Consider the following 21,024-nt stretch of genomic DNA (forward strand, 5'->3'; position numbering starts at 1 on the left):
TACCTTAATTTTGGTAAGTGGTAGAAAAGACGGCTACTCGTCCTGCGATAGTGAAAGCTACTCGTCCTGCGATAGTGAAAGCTACTTATGTTGTATGAGTATTCCCAAGTAGGCAAGTATCGATAATTTCTTGCTCCCTTTAAAAAAGAAGAAAAAGAAATAAAAAAAAAGGAGAGAGAGAGAGTGCATATCTGTTTTAAGTCCAAAAATAAGTTTTTTTTTAATGAACAGAGAAACGTAATACTTGTATCTCTGATCAGAGGTAGAAAAGCAACTATGACACTCAAAAATTATACATTCTCTTATCCATTGTGAGCAGCAGGTGGAAATATATAACAATATCCATTCAATGTACCAGAAATTTTGATTCAATGGAAGTCTTTATGATACACTCTCTTCATCCATCAGCAAATAAATGGAAGTGATGTGGTCTCGTTCTCACCTCATCCCTTGCTTCATTCGGCACTGGTTCAGCTATAGGAAGTTCTTTCAACCTTGGCTGCAGACAATCTGTTTGAAACAGTGAGTTATATCCCACCTTCTCAAGTGCAGCATCCCTGGCCTACTACAAAGAAATATGTTGGTTTCTATTCCAAATGCAGAGTGTGAGCAATTAATTTCAATGTCTGCAATTGATAGGAAATCTATAGGCAATTAGGCAAATGGATGTCTCAGTGAATTGAAATCTTAAGGTGAGTTGAGAGTCTCAAGAGGCATTAATGTTCCATTGTGACCTTGCTCAAATATTATACTGTCTACGAGTTGAAGAAGACTATCATGTGGCTCACGACAGCCCATCATTCTCGCCTCCATAATAATATCTGCTTTAATTCAATTGTGAAACTGATCAAGCTAGTTTGAGAGCACACCATTGCTCTTGCTTTCAAATATCATGATGCTTACGGGTCGTGTGCTCAATCTGATTCCTTTTCTCCATATATTGGGAACTTCTCCGGTTAGGATTCCTTCGAGCTTAATATTGATGGTCAATAGGAGCGAAAACGGGTCGAATCGGATCGGATTGGGTTTTTAAAAATATACAAGTATGAATATGAATATTGGGTCGGATAAAAATGTTCAGAGATACGAATATCAGATATCTGTTTACTCATATAAAGTGTAAATAATATACTTATTTGTTATATACTTTACCCAACTACCCGCTACCCGCTACCCGCGAAAACCCAACCCAACCCATTAGGTTTCTACTTTCATCTCGTCATCTTTCTCTAGCCCTAGCTGCCACGAAAGAGAGTTGAGGCCTGATCACCCTATTCATCTCCTCCGTCGCCAAGCTACGCCTCCGATTCTCCACCAAGCTCCGCCTCTTCGCCAAGCTCCGCCTCTTCGCCGTCGCCAAGCCACCGTCTCTTGCCGTCGCCAAGATCCTCTGCCTCTCTACCTCGAGCTTGCCTTCCGCTTTGAGAGCCCCCTCCATTCACGGTTAGCCCCCTACCTCGAGCTCAGTTTCAAACTAGCGTAAATAACTTCTCTTGGGCAAAAGCTTAGCCTCTGTTTCTTTGAGTCTCTCTGTTGTATCTTCATATGATTTGGCATAAATCGCCTCAATGGTGCAGGTAGCCGGTTTAAACAAATTATCAACAAATTATCACCTTCACAATGTGGTAGATAATCTCGTATTAAATCAATATAATAGCGTAAACATATAATAGGCCAACAAAGAACAAAGACCAAACAATACAGACCATATAGAGCAAATATATGAGTGCCAGGTTTTAGTTCAGAAACTTCACAAAGTTGGAGGCATTCCAATCTCTTGAAAAAGGCAGCTTTTGGATCTTTATCCATTGCTAACTGCACCACTATTGAATCCATTCGATAAACTTGAAAATGTAAGAAGTACATCCCTGCAGACTTTCTAGTTTCCTTACCTTAGTTTCAAGTTGATTAATCTAGTTTCATTTTATAGATTTTTAGTTCAATAATTAATTTAAGAGTATTCGTTTATTTTGCATATGCACTTAAAGGAGGAGGATTGTTTGGATAGTTGGATGATTTTATTCCTCTCTAACTTTGGGATGTTGATATTTTGTGTATTTGTGTTAATTTTATTTGCTGAAGTTAATGTGAACTTGTGTCTAGACTTTATATTTAAACTCGTGTTAATTTAATTTTCTTGAAGTTAATGTGAACTTATGTCTAGACTTTGTTTGAACTTTCATTAATTTTTTTTTGAACTTAATGTGAATGGAGTGATTGTATGTTGAAGTCAATTGATGTTCGTGAAGTTAGAAGTGCGGTGTAATTTTATTAAATGTTATTTTATGATTATTGTTCCTTACTTATTTAGATGGTGAATTTTGATATTATAATCAATGATGCGTTCTATGTTGTTTGTAGAGATTGATTTTACTAACTATATTTATTTCATATGCAAGTAATCATTTTTGTGAAACTCTTAGTATCTTGTGTCTAAAAGAAAGGTCATAATTCTTTTAAGATTCAATCTGTATCCGTTTAAGATTTTATTCATATCCGAAAAATGTCTGATCGTATTTGAAAGTTATCCTATCTATATCAAAAATTATTTATATCTGTTTAGTTATGATATAATTTTAAATTTTGTTATTCGTCCAATATCCGTATCCAAATTTGTATTCGGACTAAAAATATTATTCAGATATGGGTTGAGCACTATTCGATCCGTATTGGGTCCATTTTCACTCCTACTGATGGATTATTCTTGGGTCCCAACAAGCCCGGTAGAGCTGGATTCATCCTTAGTGCACCATCGAGCTCCTTGATCACAACTGACAATAGGGTGAGTTCATTCCGCTCCACCTTGGCGGCAGAAATCGTGGTCCTCAACATCGCTCTTCAATCTATTAGACATAGGGGTTTGGCCCCTATTGAGATCAAAATAGACTCTCTTATCCTCATCGACCCTGCATCTTGGTCAATTGCTAGCATCAGCGAAGATTGTCATTTCATATGCTCCAATTTTGTGTGTCAAGTTCAAAATATATCTACCATGAGACTAAGAAATTTGTAGATTGGTTAGCCAATTAGGAGAGGAATATGAAATTTGTTTGCACTTGGGAAGGGTTCTTCCCAGAGCTTGTGTCTCAAATTTTGGCCGCCGATAGCATTACTTATTGTAACCTCGGTGACTAAGTAATGAAGTTTTATGTTTTTCTTTAAATAAAAGTCTTATTGCTTAGTCAGCAATAGAAATTGATAAATAATGATTTCAATCAGTAATTAAGGGGAGGATTTAGAAAACTAGTGATGTTTTAGTTTTTTTACTTCATTTATGCATGTTATAATATAAGCTCCAAGGACATTTTTTTTAGCAGAATAAGTATACAATATGGGTCTTAATTTTCTTAATTGGGCCATGTGATTCATGAGCCCAAGGATTAAATAATTGACAAAAAATAAAGGTTTTTATTAGAGAAATTTATCAAAAAAGATCCTATATTTTACTTTTATTATCATTTGAACCATATGTTTGACTTTTGATGCCTAAAATATTTTATCGTGAATTAAATTTTTGCCCGATAGCTATTTTGTTGATTATAAAAATAAAATAAAATCTAAAATATTCTTAATTTGATCTTAAAATTTGACTCCCTTGAACTTATATTTTAATAAAAAATACTTAGTCAAAGGTATCAACATTACTTTATATCTATAATTAATTTAACTCATCTATATGATAACGTCCATTAAAATACAAAATGTAGGATATTCTTATATAGTCTTGAATTATTGTTGCAAACTTTTCAAATATTATATTAGTTTTTATATATTTTCTGGACTTCTATATATTCAAATAGACTCCCTGTACTAAAAGAAATTCATACAAACCCTTTAATTTAAGAGTTCATGTGGTATATAAAAATGAGTGGGTATATATAAAAATGATGATAGTTTGATGGGGCTAAGAATAATTAATCCATATATAGACGAGCCCGAGTTTGATCCACTTGCCCTCAAATTTGATTTTTGTGCCGAACTTGACCAATTAGGCTCGATTAGGTCCCTAGAGTAGACTTAGGCTCGAATAGATTCGTTTTGGGGTTTCTTCCGGAGTCTACCACCAACCCCAAGTCACTATCCTTCTTCGTTCTCCACCAACCTCAACGTCGCCGCTCGCGCTCTCACTTATTTACCGCATCAACATCTCCAAACCCGCTCTCTCGTTATCCAGATTTCAGTTCTTGATTTTTGAATTGAGGTAGTTCTTGGTATTTTGCACCCTCAGCCGATTTCCGATTTTTTCTTTTTTGCTGGGATAGCTTCGCGTGATGTGTGAATTGGGAGCAGTGGAGCAAGTCTTCTCGTCTGATTTGGCGCGGCAAATCCTAACTTCGCAATGCATTGTTTTTTCTGATTGTCTTAATTCTTAGTTACCTTCTTAAAGGCGGCACCTTTTTTTCCCTGAAGAAATAAAGGAATCGCCTTTGACTCTCGGTTTGATCTCTACATGTGCTCTGGATGCATGAAAAGTATTGAGTATTTTTAAGATGTATTGGTGATAATGGCTACTTTATTTCAAGGTGCATGACTAGTGTTGATATTTATCTAGAGGAACAAAATATGGTGGTTGAAGAAGATGAATTCAGAGAAGGTGAAGTTCCAGAACGGAAGAATAAGAAGAAGCGATCGCACGAGGATTTAGGCGAGGATGCTGAGAAGCGTGGAGTCTGTTATTTGAGTCGAATTCCACCCCACATGAACCCAAGTCATATTCGTCAAATCCTTTCTAGATTTGGAGATATACATAGAATATATCTTGCTCCAGAAGGTAATTCTCTCTTGTCATATTTCAGTTCTTTATTATTTTTGTATTTTGGCTCATTTCATACTAATGCATCTTACTTAAAGTAAGAAAATATAGTTTGTCTTCCAATTTCTGTAATTTTCAATGAGTTATGTGATTTGAAGAGATCATCATTGTAACATAGTTTGTAAGAGAAAAGACAGAAAGATTATATTTAGCATTTGGACTTGTCCAATATTTTTCACTACAAACATGTGGGTGCTGTATGTGTAAATATTTAACATTGTCTAGCTTTTAGATTAATTACCTAGTAAGTATCTCGCATGGCTTTAATATGCTTCATCTTTTATTGTTACTTCTGTTCATCTTTCTAATGGTGTGTCATCTAGAGGGTGTTATTTGTCATTACTCTTCCAATTCCAAGTTAAAGAATATATGACTTTATAAGTGTAGGGTAATACTTAATTGTAATGTTACTATGAATTGACATATAACCTCTGATGGATGGCAGATCCAAACATTCAAGTACGTCGAGAACAAGCTAGTGGCTTTCGAGGAAAAGAGTTTTCTGAAGGGTATGATTGAAACGTCATCACTCTTCTCCATAAGGAGATAAATTCATTGTTTTTTCCTATTTTAACCTAGAAGGTTTTTTTTTTTTCTAATTTACCATGTTTCACTGAGCATCTATTTTGTTGTTTACTTTCTTCTGTAAGCATGATTTGTGAATTTGCACTTAATGACTGCTTTCTTGATCTTGTGGTTTGACAACTATTGTGGTAAAAGTTCTAAAACAAAACCAGCAAATCATCTCATTCTCTGTCATCTGACAATTTGCATTCTAAATTATATATGTTTCCTGTAACTATAATACTAGTATATGCATTGAACTTTGGAGTAACTATCATGGGGCATCAGGTGTATTTGTAGTAATTGGCACCAAATTATGTTTTTGAAAGAGTTGAATGAAGGGTAAAACCTTGCATTATGAGTTCGACTTAAATTTTTGTGGATCGAGTATCAAACTTATCTAGTTAGTTTGAGGGACGAGAAGTTAATAGCAGGTCTCAAACGTTTATCAATCTATAAGGTTTGCTAATTGCTATATAGGCTTATTGAGACAAATAATTTAGATGCAAAGGGAAGGAAATATGGGTCTCAAAATATTATCAATCTGTAAGATTTGCTAATTGCATTATGGGCTTATTCACTTTCCAGAGATAAATAGTTCAGATGCAATGCTTTGAGTGGAACTTGATTGTGTAATGGCTATTGGGTATTCGGGTGAATTGATAATGCAATTAGAGTGGTGTGGAAGGTGAGGCATATCAGATGGAGATAGTAGGGGAGCCTTAATGTTGGTAGGTTGGTATGTGATATGGTAAAAACCATGATGCTGTTGGTTTTCTCAGTTGTAGGTGTTGTGGTTGTAGTTTTACTGCACACAGAAATTGATTGGTAAAAGGAGGTGGTATCAAGGTTTGAAGCGACAATCCAATACATAATATGTGCACATGCAACGTCTGACACTTTATCAACAAAATATAATGCAATAAAGCATGTTATGCGAGCATCCCTCACTATACTTATGCGTGTGTACATCTCATTTTGAAGTATATGGCTGTTTGTAAGATCCTACCCTTGAGAAACATAGTTTGGTTTGCAAAGTAGCTTGAATAAAGGTAATAGAAGACTATTTGGTCAGTTTAATAAAAAAATAATTGCCCAGATCTTTTGAAATTTTCTTCCATTTGTTGCAAAGGACATCTTATTCTGGAGAAGTTATTTTGTGTTTAATTTTCTCCTTGTTCTGCTGTGTGGCCATCGTAGGTGGGTTGAATTTTCAAAGAGAGGTGTTGCCAAGAGAGTTGCTAATTTGCTCAATGGTGAACAAATAGGTACATCCTTTAACTCTTAAACTTTATTTATATCAGTATCGTTGACTTTGCTCATTATTAGGTGGGAAAAAGAGGTCTTCTTTCTACTATGACATATGGAATATAAAGTATCTAAGGAAATTCAAGTGGGATGATCTGACTAGTGAAATAGGTATGTGAAATCTGTGGAAAGTACAAGTTTTGCATAGTGACCGCTACATGCCTAATTGCAATATGGATCGTGGAACTGTGATACAGCTAACAAGAATCGTATTCGGGAACAAAAATTGAACATGGAGATATCTGCTGCAAAGAGGGAGCGTGATTTCTACTTGTCTAAAGTTGAACAGTCTCGTGCACTGAACTTTATGCAGGAACGCAGAAAGAAGGTGCGTATGCTTATGTTAGCATATATTGTTTTCTAGTACGATTTTCAATTTATTTTGTCATTGTCCTGGTTTTTGTTTGCAATAAGGGGGTATCTTGCATTTGCTGCTTTTCCATAGTGTCCAGTCATATTTCTTGCACATAAATTTCAAGGACGAGTCAAGCATGTAAACAAGTGATTTTACGAAGACTTATATGTTGTGTGAAAAAAGTTCATTCTCAGATTTCAGACTTGAGCAATGGGTTTTGTAGTATGGCAATATTCACTCATGCTATCATTTAACTACATGACACCTACATCTTTTGAAAGACTGCAGACAAGGGAAAACGATTAGTGCCAAACAGAAGTTACTGTGACTGGATTAAAGATACAATGCTGAAAATTTAGTTTCAAATAATCTGGTTTTCTCTTAAGATTTAGCAAATTACGACGCTGTATTTAAGAGGAGGGTCATTAGTTATTTACTGCATAATCTTATCAATACTCTGATTCCTTGACACAGAAGCAGAAGACTGTAGGAGCTGAGTCTGATGGCACAGAAGAACCCAAGGTCATTCGCCAATTTCCTCAAAACCGGCCAGTTGCAGATGGTGGAGCTCAAACTAAGACAAAGCTTTCCAAGGACATCTTAGCTGGGGTATATTTCTCACCAGTCTATAATAATCATGTCAATATCTTGTTATCCTTCAAAAGTATTGGAATTTGCTTCCTTGTCTCGCAGGTATTTAGTGGTGGTTCATGATGCTTGTTGGTGCTCCTAATACCAGCAACTTCGAAGCCATATCGAGGCTAAAAAGAAAAATCCATTGTTCTGTACTTGAGAATCTCAAATGAGCATAAAATTCTCATCTCTTTTTGTAGTGCTTTCACAGATGTTCTTGTTTCTCATGTATATTACAGGATGTATTTTGTTTATAACAACAACAACCTTTTTTCCCAGCCAATTAATGTAGCTCTTGCTCGCCATAAATTTTATGTTAAACAAGATTCTCTACGCTTTTTCCTCGCATTTAACTTCACCTGTCACTGTGGTGATATGAAAACTTGCTAGTGCCATGAAACAAACACCAAATTATTACGCAGCAGATAAAGGACACTCCACTTGTCCCTAGTTGCAGCATCCATTTATTACTGACGTACTAATTAATGGCAACTTTTCCTTTGGCCTCACCTTCTTCCCGAATCCATCCATAGATCATAAATGTAAATTCGTACCGTCAATAGGACTTAAGCACGACCTCCTGTTCTTCCATGAACGGATAGCATTACAGCACTCTAACTTTTGTTGAAGAAAATACCTTTTGGGTCATTTTATTTTTTACCTCATCAGTGAGGAAATAGAGTATCATCAAAATCTCAGTAAGGTGGTAATTTGCAAAGAAGGATAAAAGATAAAATTAAGGAGGGAGACCTTTTAATAATGGGAAAATTTCAAATAACAGTCTACATTTTTTTTTCTATTGTCCAGTCTTTGATTATTTCGTAACCTGATTCCCTATTTTCCTTCCTTCCTATAATCTTTTTATATCTAAATTATCTCCTTGGTGAGATAGAATAAGATACTTAAATCTAGGAATAATTTTTTGATTTGGTAGGATGTATTAGGTTGGACTATGTTTTAAATAGGTCGAGATTAAATGTTTTGTAATTTAATTATTAGAGTTTTATAGATCATAGGATAGGGTTGATGATAGTTAATTAAAATAATATAGAGCTTTATATAAAAGTTAATAAAATGAGAGTCTGGTCATAAAATCATCAAAGAAAGAGCTTTGGTCAGAAAAATAACATTCCTGCAGATAATCGACTCCCTAATAAATACTTACTTAGTAGGTAGCTTTAGGTTTAACTTTAATCTCAAATAATTAATTACTAGAACAGATCTTGGCGGTGGTTAGACATTGACTAAAGTTTAGTAGAACCTAAATGACTCCATATCTAGGAATGATTAGCTCTGTGTCACTTATATCTAACCTTAAGGCTGATGAATAATTAAATAAAATAAAAATCTAACACCACTCCGTCCAATCAAATACAGCCTCGTCTCGGGAGCGTAGCAAATCTGTACATACATCGCGTCAGGATATCCACTCCCAAGCTCTCTCTCACTGTCACACACACCCCATCTCTCAACTACTCCCCCCCCCCCCAATCCCGTCCCCCACTCCCATAAAAAACTCCTCTATAAAAAGCCCCACCACTCCTCTCCGGTGACTCCACTCACGACTAAGTAAGCAAAAACAACACTCTTTCCTCACCAACTCATGGCTCGGTCCGCCGCCGCCGCCGGCACGACACGCGTCTCGCTGGCCCTCGTGCTCGCCCTCCTCCTGGTCGCATCGCCCCAGTATGCCGACGCCCTCACGTGCGGGCAGGTGCTGTCGTTCATCTCGCAGTGCGTGGCGTATTCGCGCACTGGAGGTGCGGCGCCGCCGGAGGGGTGCTGCAGCGGGGTGAAGGGGCTGAACGCGGCGGCGAAGTTGACGCCCGACCGGAAGACCGCATGTGACTGCCTCAAGAAGGCCGCCGCCGGGATCTCCGGCATCAAGCCCGACGTCGTCGCCGCCATCCCGGGCAAGTGTGGTGTCAGTATCCCTTACGTCATCAGCGCCTCCACCGACTGCTCCAAGTGAGTATATTCGGTGGTCATGCCAAATGGCGAAACTTTCTTTATGAAAAGGATCAAAATGCCTTCGTAAAAGCAAATTATTTGAAAATTGGTGTGAAAATGTAAATATTGAAAAGTTAGGATGTTCATGTAAATCGTCATAAAAATAAGGTGTGAACTATAATTTTCCTAGAAATTAATTAAGTTTCATATTATTCTGAAGTTGGTTCTTTGTTTCATACTGCAGGGTGCACTAATGCCAAGTGCTAGCTTTGTTCCAGTTGGGAGTAGAAGAGTGAGAAGTAGTAAAGAGGAATAAGGTAGGAGTGATGACATACTCATCACTAAATCTAGTTCCATATCAATGTCTTCTTGATTGGCGTTTTGCTGTTATGAGATCTTGTGTTTCGAAGTGGTTTGACTTTGTGCAAACTGTTAGCCGTCTATCTAAGTTAATGTCGACTACTTGCTTTCTTAATTTTTATTTTTCTTTTGTTTTATGAGTGAAGTTAATCATTAACGAGAGCAAAGTATATATATATACTTTATTAGTTAATAATAGAGATAATTATACTAAGATCCCTTGTGTTATTGCTCATTTCCACATAACCCCTAAATTTATATATATATAAAAACTCTCATCTAATCTTCCTACAAACATAAACACCTCAAATTCTTGGTATAGAGGAACCTGTAAACTATGAAAACATTTTTCAATGGTGTTAATAAAGAATATGGCATAAGCAGTGTTGATGGAAAACACGACGGCGTTAATAGAAAATATTAAATGAATATTTTATCATTGATTTTTTTTCTTTAAAAAAAGAAGGTGAAATATTTTGTAGAGGACCTAATATATATTGATCGTATGGTAACTCATAACTCCTTTTATTTTTTAGTAGAAAATGTTTAATGCATAACTAACAGTAGAAGAGATATTTTGGAGGTTTTCTTTTGTCAATCTATGTAAAAATGGGCAAACAATACATAGCTTCCAGATGTAATTATTCCTTATTAATGATATACCGAGCCTTTAATAAATGCACACTAATTAACATTACCAACCTGCAGTAATGGAGATAATAACTGGAGCCAACTGCCAGCACACTAAACTCCTCAACTCTTTAATTATTGCATAAACATGAAACTTATTATTATTATTAAAAAAAGGTTTAAGGATTCGAGATCTAAAGTTAACAAGAAACCCAAAACATGCAATAAAAGGGAATTACTAACCGCATGCATGGAGAAACCAAAAGATACGTACTAACATATCTAGATCCAATAAGGACTTCCCTCCGTTATAAGATCCGGGTCGTGAACAAATTAAAGATCCATTAAGAAAGCAAATCCGCGATATTGCTAGCCAAGTTCTTCACTGTGGAAGGAGACGCAGCTCTACTCCCACGCAGATACCATTTCTGGATCATCTCAGTTACGTTGGCGTTCTCCACCTTCATTTTTACTTCTCCCTTTCCTTCTGTCACAAATGATATCTGCACAAATTTTCAAAGCACCCCCTGATATATTAGTTATTGTAACATTAATTATATAAAATGTCTTATAAGAATAATATATAACATACCTCGGCTGTGGATGTGCAACATGCTGCAGGGAAATGGAAAGTGATGATGGAATCTTTCTTGAGATATTTGGTTTGGAAGAACTCCGTGACCTTCTCAAGAACTTTTTCCTCCTCTTCTTCATACCTATCAATGGCAGCTAACCTATCCCTCACTGATCTCTCCAACTGCACTCCATATTGAGAACCTTTGATCTCTTTTATAACAACTATTCTGATCAATTTCTCCACTGGAGCTGCACAAAGTTTTTAATTTTTTTTTTTCAAAAAGATCAGTATAATAACAACACTAACAATTTATCAAAATAAGATGAAATTTATATTATGTCACCTGAAACAAGAGCATCAAAGAAGGCGTCATCTTGAGCTAGCTCTGATCCCTTCTTGCCCTTCCATTTCCCCAGATGTTCCACGATTTCCTTTCGCAAGTAAATCCCAATAGAGTTGTGCTTAATTTGAAGGAAATGAATTTCGATATCAGTAATACCTGTGAAGGAACTGGATTTCTAAGAAAAAAAATTACAATAAATATATTGGATATGCACATGACACATACCATGACCCAATAGTGTTAGAGGTTTAGTAATGGTGATCTCAGGAGGAAATGGGACCCCATCCACCATCACAGTCTCAGTAGCCACTGCAGAGTCAAGAAACGAACATTAAAAATCATCATTAATTAGCTAAGCTAAGATTAGGTGCAGGTATTCTTACTGATAAGGGAAGAAAAGAGAAAACCAAAGAGAGAGAAGAGATAGATTAATTTCTGGGCTGAGGAATTAAGGGGAAGATGAGAGGTTTTGTAGTAGTCACAGTCACGGACCAGAAGTTTTAATTAACATATTAAAGTTCTACAACTTGTGCAGTGTGTTCTTTGTTACTAGTTCCCAGTGAGAAAAGAGACGAGAGAAAAGATGAACTCGGATAAATTTAAAAAAAAAAAGTTTATTTAACTTTTGTATCTGAACGAGGTCCTTGGGGGAGGATCTTGCCTTCCTTTTACCTGAGAGTGCTAGTTATAATATCATATGAACTCAGGATGCAGTGAGGATATAAAGAAGTCTTGGGCCAAATTAAATGAAGTCCAACTGAGGCTATCACTACTTCGAAATTTCTAGTATGCGCTATCTTGGATATTTCTATGACCCAATAATTTCTATCTTTGTTATATTATACTAAGATTTTCTAACCAACCATCCCTCTCAAATTGACTGACTTCTTAGAAAAGCTAATCAATCCAAAGAGATCAACATAAAATTTGCATTGCATAGATAGATACATCTCATCTGTACTACAATTCCTTCTCGTCAAAAGCATTCACAAACTAAGTCTGGGCGTCATCTTCCTCAGGCTTCTCATCAAGCTGATCAAGAATCAATAACAACTACTCAATGGTTTGTTGTTTACATAACATAGACATTCTTGTAGACAATTAAGTATAGGGTAATTCACAGTCTACCTATGTGGTTTGCCTGATTTCAAATTATTTCTTATATTTTAAACTTAAGCACTTAGTCATACATGTATAAATTATAATTATTAGTTAGATGGGACATGAAAAATGCTTAATTATTTTTATAAAAATATAGTCTGGTTCGAGGATAGTAGAGGGAGTTTTGTCATTTAGAGCACCGTTAGTTTTGAATGGTAAATTAAATAATTATAACTTAATCATTACCAAGTTATGCATTTATATTTAAAATATGAAAATAAATTAAAATTGCGGTAAGCACTACGAGTGTAAGCTGTAATTTGATCTTAAATATACTGAGGAGTTCTTTGTTTGAGCAATTGAGAGACAAGTCCTACCCAACCTTGTTTAATACTCCTAATTGAAACGGATTAATGTGATATAAACGTGGATTTATATCAGTAAATACTTTTAATGAAAGATCCAATCGACAAGATTGGTCAACCATGACTCATAGATATCAATCAATTATAGGTTTGTGGTACTCATTCCCCAAAACGTGTGTCACAACCTTCGTCTACGGAACCATTTAATTCTTTTTTTTTGCCCTTCTCTCTCCATCATGAACCGTTGATGCTTTCGGCTGTGGACGATCCAACGGCAGACAGTTAGTCAAAGCCTTTACTTCTTCGTCTCTTTGACTGTACCTAAACTTGTTGGAAATTTATTTTTCCGGTCTTTGACTGGGCTGTCACATCAAACTTGGCCCCACACCAAAGTATATTATGGAAGATTCCTTTTATGCCCCTCTTCTTGTACATATTTACACAAGTACCATTTCTTTTTTCCTTCAATTTTTTTATTCTTATTTGCAAAAGATGGTGAGTATTAACGTGACAACGGCGATGATCATTTTAATTTGCAAGTTAACCTTCTTTTTTTTTACTTTGCAAAACTAATCAAATTCAGTTTTACATCGCCAGATTACTTTACTTTATATACAGATTCCTAATTTACGGTCCCGAGAAATCGAAAGTCATCTTTATCTTTATTATTATTTTTTTCTGTGTGTGTAAATAGCCTAATTATTATTAACAAAAATCTAGTTATAAAAATAACAAGAAAAAGAATTGAATGGCAGAATGGTGATTAGGTGCAAGTGGCAGTGGCATTTACCTGGGGCGAGGAGAGTGGAGAATATAAAACGCCACGTCTGAGTTGCTTTCGCACTATCTCTGGCTTTGACCGCTGCCCTCCTCAATCTATATACTTTTCTCTCTTTGTTCTGTATTTCTTTTTCTTATAATCTCATCAGCCTCCTTTATTTTTTCTACTATATTTTACTTATTTTTTAATCACTTCTCCTCCTATAGCACCCCTCTCTCTTCATTCATTAGCTTTTTGTTAGGGTTTCCAAATCTTCCCGGTGGAATCGTTTCCTCCTGGTGGCGAATTCCATAGCTTTCTCCAAGGTTAGCTTTGTTTTAATTTTTTTTTAATTTTTCTGTTTTTCTGCTTTTGGTGTTTCTTTGCTTCCAGTTTCGTTGAATTATGACGGAATTCAATGATTCTGGGATTTAATGGTGTTATAGGGCGTAAGTTCGTGCAAAATTGCCGTTTTTTTTTTGTGTGTGTGTATGCGTGTGTTAAATTGTGCGTAAATTATAGGCATGGCCTTTGATCTTTTCTAATTCGACAAAATCCGAACTTTTCTTCCTTTTTCATTTCTCAGAACTTTTGTGTTGGGATCGAAGTTAGTGCGTGGAGTTATTGGTTTATAACTGGAACCTGAATTAGTATATAGTGTGGCGACGTAAAATATTTACTTGCTTTCAGTATTGCAGTGGAAAATTGGCCAGTTTGATCAAAATTGACAATATTGGTAGAAGTAATCAGTTAAATAGAGTTCTCGCGATGGAGAAGTGTTTTTTTCTTGTTTAATATTACCTTGTTTGATGAAAATTCTATGTTTTTATCTACTTTACAATTGAAGCTAAGGGTGTTGAGTACCAGTGAGTTCTAATTGTTGCTCCATTCGTAGAACGGTAGAAATAGTTCAACAGAAGTTTAGGTTCTTCATCAATTCAGACGCTTAGTTTTCTTCTGTTTTGTTAACTCTTTAGGATTCTTCATCTATTCAGTCTTATGAATTACTGTTGACGATGGATGTAGAAATCATTAGTCACGTTAATTTTGACATATATATATATATATATATATATAATGTCTTTATATTTTGTATTGTTTTACAGATGGGTTGCTTCACCATCTTAAAACATAAGAAGAAGCGAAGCTTGGATGCTGCAAACAAGAAATGTATCAATGATATAAAAAATACAACAGCCAGACTCCCTGAACCAGAATCCCGTGGCCCATCTCTGCAATCTGCCCCTCCCAGTTTCAGAAATAGAACGAGAATTACACAACAAGCGCATCGATTATCTAACAGCAGATACCGTGTGCTATCTGCTCCTCCTAGCCTTGTTTTGGCTGATCAGTATGCTCTTGCAGTTGCATCAGTTGAAGATGATCATGAAGTGCTTAGGGAAATGGGTGGACCACCGAAGGAGAAAGCTTTTCCAAATCCACTCCCTCTTCCTCTTCCATCACCAAAAAGCACCTCTGTTTTGAAGAACTTAGGAAGCTTCAAAACAATCACTGACAGTGGGCCTATTGCAACTTCTGGTCCTCTTCCTTTGCCTCCTGCTGTAGGGGGAGGTGGGCTTCGAAACTTCTCTTTTGAAGAGGTTTCATCTGGTTGTCAGCATTTCTCTGTTGATCACTGTGTTTCAGAAGGCATCACTTCAACAGTATATAGGGCAACTTTTGGAGATGCTACCATGGGTTTTAAGAAGATTGAAGCTACAGTCTCCTGCCTGGTTCCATCGTCTCAGGTATTGTTTTTCATGATAGTATACTTGGCCTTCCCTTAACTTCTGTTTCTCTGCCTCAAAGGTGCAAAACTGCTAAAGTTTTCCTGTAAACTACTGTGAAGTTCATTAATGTCAATCAAGATACCTATGAATTTATCTTGGGGATTAATTTGGGATAGAATAATTGCACACAAAAATTTCTGTCCTGTCGAAGGTCTGTTGGAAGGGGAAGGAGGTCATATTATAACAAGCAACCTGAATTGCCAACTAAATTGCAGGCACCTTCAATCTTCTAGAAACAAAATTGCTTAAAAGTGTACCATTTTCTACATGCCTTAAATCTGCCCTATTAGCTTTGACTTGACACTTTGCCAGCTGAAACACCAGTTCGCATATTATTCCATAGTAGATATAATTTCCATTCATTTTGATATTAGAGGAGCTACCAATGTATGGTTTGCATATTATTGGTGTGAAATGCATTATTATTATGTGTATCTAAAAGATGGCCATTTTACATGATTCCTTTTACTCTGCTCATGCTCTTGAATGGCTGCATGATATAGGTAATCCATATTGGGAGAAGAGCCTTGCAACTTGTAAATTTAAATAGGATCTGCTTTTCTGCAACACTTGTATAGCATGTTATGTGATAAGTACTTACTGTATGCATCTTATAGAGTTTGAAGGAATTTGTGAGCGAGGTAAATACACTGGCATCCCTGCAACACCCGAATCTTTGTAAGTTGTTGGGATTTCATGCTCGAGAAAGTTCTGAAAAGAGAATGTTAATATACGAGAAGCTCCACCATGGCAGCTTAGATCGATTACTATATGGAAGGTCTGATGGTCCTGCAATTGACTGGTGTACAAGGATGAAAGTGGCCCTTGGCGCAGCATGTGCTCTAGCATTTTTGCATGAAGAAGGTCCCTTTCAGGTGACTAAACTTATCCTTGATGTGTTTTTTAGAAAATGATGAACTGATATGGCAAAGCAGTTCTTTTCGAAGCTTTTTAGAAGTGATGTATGACATTATGCTAGGTAGTCCCTTTGCAACGTTATAGTCAAGTACATTACTCAAAATATTTTGTATATTGCAACATGGTATTTTGAGTTAATATTGAATTTTATATGATAATTCTCTTTTGACATGTTTCAGGCCATGTACAATGAGTTTTCAGCTTCAAATATACAGCTAGACAAGGATTTTACTCCAAAGTTATCAGGATATGGATGTGCAAGCTATCATATGGAGGCAGATATTTCTAATACTTCTATGGTAAGTCTACTTGCAATTTGCTACATTTGAGTTAACTTTGGCATTAGAATATGTTGATTTTCTTTGAGAAACCTGATTTGGTTCATGGCATTAGATATTAATCATCCAAAGACAGCAGCTCTAGAAGCCAGAAATTTGATGAAGTTTCAGTAACTTTTAACTGTTTATTGACCATTACTTACGAGAAATGGTATCATGTCATCAGGTTACTGCAAACCTTTCTGTGGAAACCTTAGAGAGAGGACTCCTTACCCCGAAGAGCAATGTATGGAGTTTTGGTGTTCTCTTACTCGAACTACTGACCGGAAGAAAGAATCTTGATGCTCGCTATCCGAAAGAGGAGAGGAACATTGTTAAATGGAGCAAACCTTTTCTCTATGATGATTTCCGCCTATCACTCATTATAGACTCGCGCATCAAAGGACGTTTCCCTCCGAAGGCTGCCCGAATAGTTTCCGATTTAGCATTGAAATGTCTTGAGAAGGAGCCTTCAGAGAGACCTACCATGAGGGCCATTGTTGAATCCCTGAAAAATGTTCAGGACATGAAATATCCTTGCAGATACCCGCTTCAGGAGCCATCTGCTCATTCAGGAAAACTGATGCTAAAGTCTCCAAGTCTCACCGGCATCTTTGTTCCATCACCTGCAACGACCTTTTCAACCTCACCACCTTCAAGAACCCAACCATCACTTTCACCAAGAACATCAGTATCTATACCTGCCCCGCAAAATTGTCATTCCACTCTTGCGCTGGAAGACAGTAGGACAAGCGCTATCAGGAAATCATCTTTGCCGACTCAGCGGAGGCCTGCAGTTGGAGGATTTTGACTGTACATATCTTTTTTATTTCCTTATACTCATTTGTTTTGTTTTTTGCTTTTTTTGCTTCAGATATCATGATTTATTGTGATATCTAAACATAAGATATATGATCATGTGTTTATCTACCCTTCAGGAAGGATATTGGGGGTAGGATTAGAATCTGTAAATTAGTGAAATAGTTATAAGGCATCTAATGTGAATGAATAAGTCAGATTTCTACAATGGAGAAGTTTTTACTGGGTTTTCCTACTTCAATAAACAAAAATTTCTCTTCTCCTCTGATGTCTCATTGTTGCTTGTCATCATAAAAGCTGTTTTACTCATCACTATTCCTATTATGTTTTGGACAATTGTGACACAATTTTTTTTTGGCCAAGATGGATTGAAATTTGGTAGGTTTATGTTCTCTATCATAACATCGTGTGCCTTCAAAAAGTCCTTGGATTCTGTTTGCTTATCCTGGAAGAAACCTATGTCTAAGCCTTTGTAAATGTAGCAATTGCTCTGTGATTTCACTGGTCGTCTAAGAGACAGACATTTGCTTTTCCTTTGGTTGGCTTTTTCTCTTGACAAAGCAAACTTGGTTCTTGAATTCTTATCTTCCGGTTGGTATCTTCGCCAGTCTTGGATTGGTTTGCTGGATCTTCTTTGGTCTTTGTATTCTCACTTCTCAGGCTTCTTTTTTTTTTCTCACTCTCTCTTCTTGACTTTAAAGGCCGTAGACATCACATTAAGAAGAGCAAGGTCCAGATACAAGAGGTGAGTTCAATCACGACCCTCACGTATAGTAGAACCACCGAAAGAGTGAGCAACAGAGTTGCTTCTTCTGCTGGTACACAAACTCTTAACTTAAGAGTTAGCACCAATACAATTTGAACAAGCATTAATAATAGTAGAGATAGACCGGTTAACTTGATTTCTTACGTCGTTGATAGACTTTTGAGGCAGTCGCTGAAAATCGAAAGCCCCAACTTGCTGGTCAATGAGGTAAGCTTCTACAAACTCAAAAGGAGAGAGGGGCTTCGCCATCAAGAGGTTTCTGACTCTTGGCAAAAGATTCACTAAAGAAGTTGGTTGATTTGACAATGTAGTTAGCCCTCTTTCTCTTCCTAACGCTAGAAGGTAAACATTTTTTACTTGATCCTCTTATCTCAGACTTGAACCAAGCCTTTAACCTACAGGGTAGGGATGGCTAATCCATAACTCAAAGATGCGAAAATTTAAGTAGAAGTGACATATTTGTGCTACTGCTTGGCAAATTAACGATCCTCTAATGTTGATGTCAGTCGTTGATCAGAGAAACTTCATGACAAAATAGACAGTTTTTTTCAAGAAAACTATTTGGCCAGTTGGGTGTGATGCAACAGTATATGTCTCCAAAGAGACGTTACTATGAATTGGCAGATCAAGGGACATCTGGGAAAACTATAAGGATAGAATTTTTCTCATGATGAATAAGCCCAGGGTGGAATCTCTGCGCTTATTTCAGAATTAATTGACTATCCATCTTGCAACATTTTGTTTTCATGGCCGTTCTTTATGTCTTATTTGTATTGCTAATTCCAAGAACAAGAGGTAGGAAGATGGATCTCCCAAACAATAGATGAACAGAGAAGATAAAGAAGTACAAACAAGTATGCTTATCTTCTACCTTTGTTCATCTTAGCAATAGTCTCCATCTCTTCCTTCCACTACTACTACTATGGTTTTCATTACCGAAGTAATTTAGGCGGAAAAAGAGTTCCTCCAGGATCCTTAGGACTTCCGGTGATAGGCGAGTCATGGATTTCTATGAGAGCTCAGAGGAAGAACAAGAGTAGGTAATGGATACAAGAAAGAATATCAAGCCATGGCCCTGTCTTCAAGACCTCGATTATGGGCAGCCTTACTGTGGTCTTCACTGCCCGTGCCGGCAACTGCTTCTTCTTCTTCAGTGCGAGCGATGTGGTCCTCGGCGTGAAACAGCCGGCGTCTATCGTAAGACTATGTGGAGAACATAACATATTTGAGCTTACAGGTTCCAGGTGAGTACTAATATGAACTGGTATGAAGATGGCATGCATGCTTTGATTGGAATGTGTAATGTTCAATGGATTTGTTCTTTTATTTGTGTGCAGGTATAAGTTAGTGAAGAATGCTCTGATGAGCTTCTTAAAGTCATAGAAACTTCAGGTGTGCATAGGATCCATGATGGGCTAATCAAAGCCCAGCTATTTAGCAAAACCAAAGGCCAAGATATATACTCTTCTGATTGTGCCACTCATACCGGAGCGTTACATGATTGCGAGACAAATCTTATCTACACTGCAGAGAAGAAAGGAGAAGCTTATAGAGGGAACTGTAACGCATAAAGATGATCTAATCTCTAGTCTTCTCTCACCAAGGGATGAGAACAATGAGCCTTCAAGCGACGAAGCAGTGATCGATCACTTTGTTGCGTTGATGATTGCGAGTCATGATACAACAGCCACGCTTCTTAGTTTTGATGGTCTAGAAGCTGGCTAGGGATTCAGAGGTTTATAATAAGGTTTTAGAAGGTATATTTCACCAGGATCTGTCTAAATTTCTTCTAGTAGATGTACATGTTGGACTGCTATTTCTGTATAATATTCTGAATATCCTTTTCTTGTGGCAATCATGCAACCTTTTCCTTACAGAGCAACTGAAGATTTTAAGAGAGAGGCAGTAAAGCCAACAGAAGCTTACATGGAATGAAGTGCAAGATGAAAAACACACGGAGAGTTGCACAGGAGCTGATGAGACTAATTCCTCCAGTATTTGGTAACTATAGAAAATAGAAAAGCTATGAAGGCTACATTATACCCAAAGGATGGCAGGTACTACTATCATGCTCTCTCTTATTCAAGACTTAAGCTTAGCTCTAGGATAAATCATCTGATAGTATAACTTATCCATGCTAGTATTTGCAGTTATTCTGGGAGACAACAGGAACTCATATGGATGAGAACATCTTTAAGGATCCTACCTTGTTCGATCCATCTCGATTCAAGAACACAGCGAAGCCGATTCCGCCATATGTTTACGTTCCATTCGGTGCTGGATCGCATATGTGTGTAGGCGAAGAATTCACTAAGGTTGAAACACTGACTGTGATGCACAATCTAGTCACAAAACTTCCAGTGGTTTCAGTTGTTTCCTGATGAGATGATGATCACTCGGAAGACAATGCTGTATATATTCTGTGAAGATTAAACCAAAAAACTTTTCAGAATGCAATCAAACTTGTTGAAATCTTGGAATTGTTCATGTATCACCCATTGTTGATCGAATGCTATTTTCCTTTTTGTGATGATAGTTTGCAGTACCAAGTTGATCCTATTAAAAAACTGACTAATGTTGTAGTATTGGATATTGATGTGCTTATAAATCATTGAGGAGTGTTAACAAATTAAATTACTTTTGCTTGTGAGTGCC

The 21,024-nt window shown here is 36.7% G+C and overlaps 4 protein-coding genes and 1 pseudogene across 4 annotated transcripts; 4 read left to right on the top strand and 1 right to left on the bottom strand.

Annotated features, from left to right (window-relative positions):
* The first annotated feature begins 1,237 nt into the window (after window positions 1–1,237).
* LOC140791324 (pre-rRNA-processing protein ESF2) lies at window positions 1,238–8,006 on the top strand. Its single transcript, XM_073141849.1, has 8 exons — window positions 1,238–1,443; window positions 4,524–4,771; window positions 5,259–5,322; window positions 6,578–6,645; window positions 6,707–6,796; window positions 6,883–7,013; window positions 7,515–7,649; window positions 7,734–8,006. The coding sequence occupies exons 2-8, from the start codon at window positions 4,528–4,530 to the stop codon at window positions 7,752–7,754; spliced, it is 753 nt and encodes a 250-aa protein (XP_072997950.1). The 5' UTR covers window positions 1,238–1,443; window positions 4,524–4,527; the 3' UTR covers window positions 7,755–8,006.
* A 1,149-nt stretch (window positions 8,007–9,155) lies between these two features.
* On the top strand, window positions 9,156–10,098 carry LOC140791573 (non-specific lipid-transfer protein 1-like). The gene is made up of 2 exons (XM_073142217.1): window positions 9,156–9,641; window positions 9,868–10,098. Exons 1-2 carry the CDS (start codon window positions 9,277–9,279, stop codon window positions 9,875–9,877), a joined length of 375 nt encoding a protein of 124 aa, XP_072998318.1. The 5' UTR covers window positions 9,156–9,276; the 3' UTR covers window positions 9,878–10,098.
* Window positions 10,099–10,850: 752 nt separating this feature from the next.
* On the bottom strand, window positions 10,851–11,843 carry LOC140791116 (chalcone isomerase-like protein 2). The gene is made up of 4 exons (XM_073141518.1): window positions 11,759–11,843; window positions 11,534–11,689; window positions 11,206–11,438; window positions 10,851–11,116 (listed from the first exon to the last, which is right to left on the bottom strand). Exons 1-4 carry the CDS (start codon window positions 11,823–11,825, stop codon window positions 10,958–10,960), a joined length of 615 nt encoding a protein of 204 aa, XP_072997619.1. The 5' UTR covers window positions 11,826–11,843; the 3' UTR covers window positions 10,851–10,957.
* Window positions 11,844–13,844: 2,001 nt separating this feature from the next.
* On the top strand, window positions 13,845–17,863 carry LOC140791112 (probable serine/threonine-protein kinase PBL1). The gene is made up of 5 exons (XM_073141514.1): window positions 13,845–14,085; window positions 14,866–15,507; window positions 16,167–16,424; window positions 16,647–16,766; window positions 16,972–17,863. The coding sequence occupies exons 2-5, from the start codon at window positions 14,866–14,868 to the stop codon at window positions 17,593–17,595; spliced, it is 1,644 nt and encodes a 547-aa protein (XP_072997615.1). The 5' UTR covers window positions 13,845–14,085; the 3' UTR covers window positions 17,596–17,863.
* A 1,864-nt stretch (window positions 17,864–19,727) lies between these two features.
* Window positions 19,728–20,841, top strand: LOC140790480 (taxadiene 5-alpha hydroxylase-like; annotated as a pseudogene).
* Window positions 20,842–21,024: the final 183 nt, after the last annotated feature.

The sequence above is a fragment of the Typha latifolia genome, chromosome 6, assembly GCF_019914945.1.
Source record: "Typha latifolia isolate L0001 chromosome 6, TyphaL0001v2, whole genome shotgun sequence".
NCBI lineage: Eukaryota > Viridiplantae > Streptophyta > Magnoliopsida > Poales > Typhaceae > Typha > Typha latifolia.

Excerpts from the sequence above, each read along its gene's own strand:
- LOC140791112 (XM_073141514.1), top strand. The coding sequence starts at position 14,866 with ATGGGTTGCTTCACCATCTTAAAACATAAGAAGAAGCGAAGCTTGGAT. Across the intron at positions 15,508-16,166 it reads GCCTGGTTCCATCGTCTCAG|AGTTTGAAGGAATTTGTGAG; the intron begins GTATTGTTTTTC and ends TGCATCTTATAG. Across the intron at positions 16,425-16,646 it reads ATGAAGAAGGTCCCTTTCAG|GCCATGTACAATGAGTTTTC; the intron begins GTGACTAAACTT and ends GACATGTTTCAG.
- LOC140791573 (XM_073142217.1), top strand. The coding sequence starts at position 9,277 with ATGGCTCGGTCCGCCGCCGCCGCCGGCACGACACGCGTCTCGCTGGCC.
- LOC140791324 (XM_073141849.1), top strand. The coding sequence starts at position 4,528 with ATGACTAGTGTTGATATTTATCTAGAGGAACAAAATATGGTGGTTGAA. Across the intron at positions 5,323-6,577 it reads GGAAAAGAGTTTTCTGAAGG|GTGGGTTGAATTTTCAAAGA; the intron begins GTATGATTGAAA and ends TGGCCATCGTAG. Across the intron at positions 7,014-7,514 it reads TGCAGGAACGCAGAAAGAAG|AAGCAGAAGACTGTAGGAGC; the intron begins GTGCGTATGCTT and ends TCCTTGACACAG.
- LOC140791116 (XM_073141518.1), bottom strand. The coding sequence starts at position 11,825 with ATGGTGGATGGGGTCCCATTTCCTCCTGAGATCACCATTACTAAACCT. Across the intron at positions 11,690-11,758 it reads TCTAACACTATTGGGTCATG|GTATTACTGATATCGAAATT; the intron begins GTATGTGTCATG and ends GTTCCTTCACAG. Across the intron at positions 11,439-11,533 it reads CTTTGATGCTCTTGTTTCAG|CTCCAGTGGAGAAATTGATC; the intron begins GTGACATAATAT and ends AACTTTGTGCAG.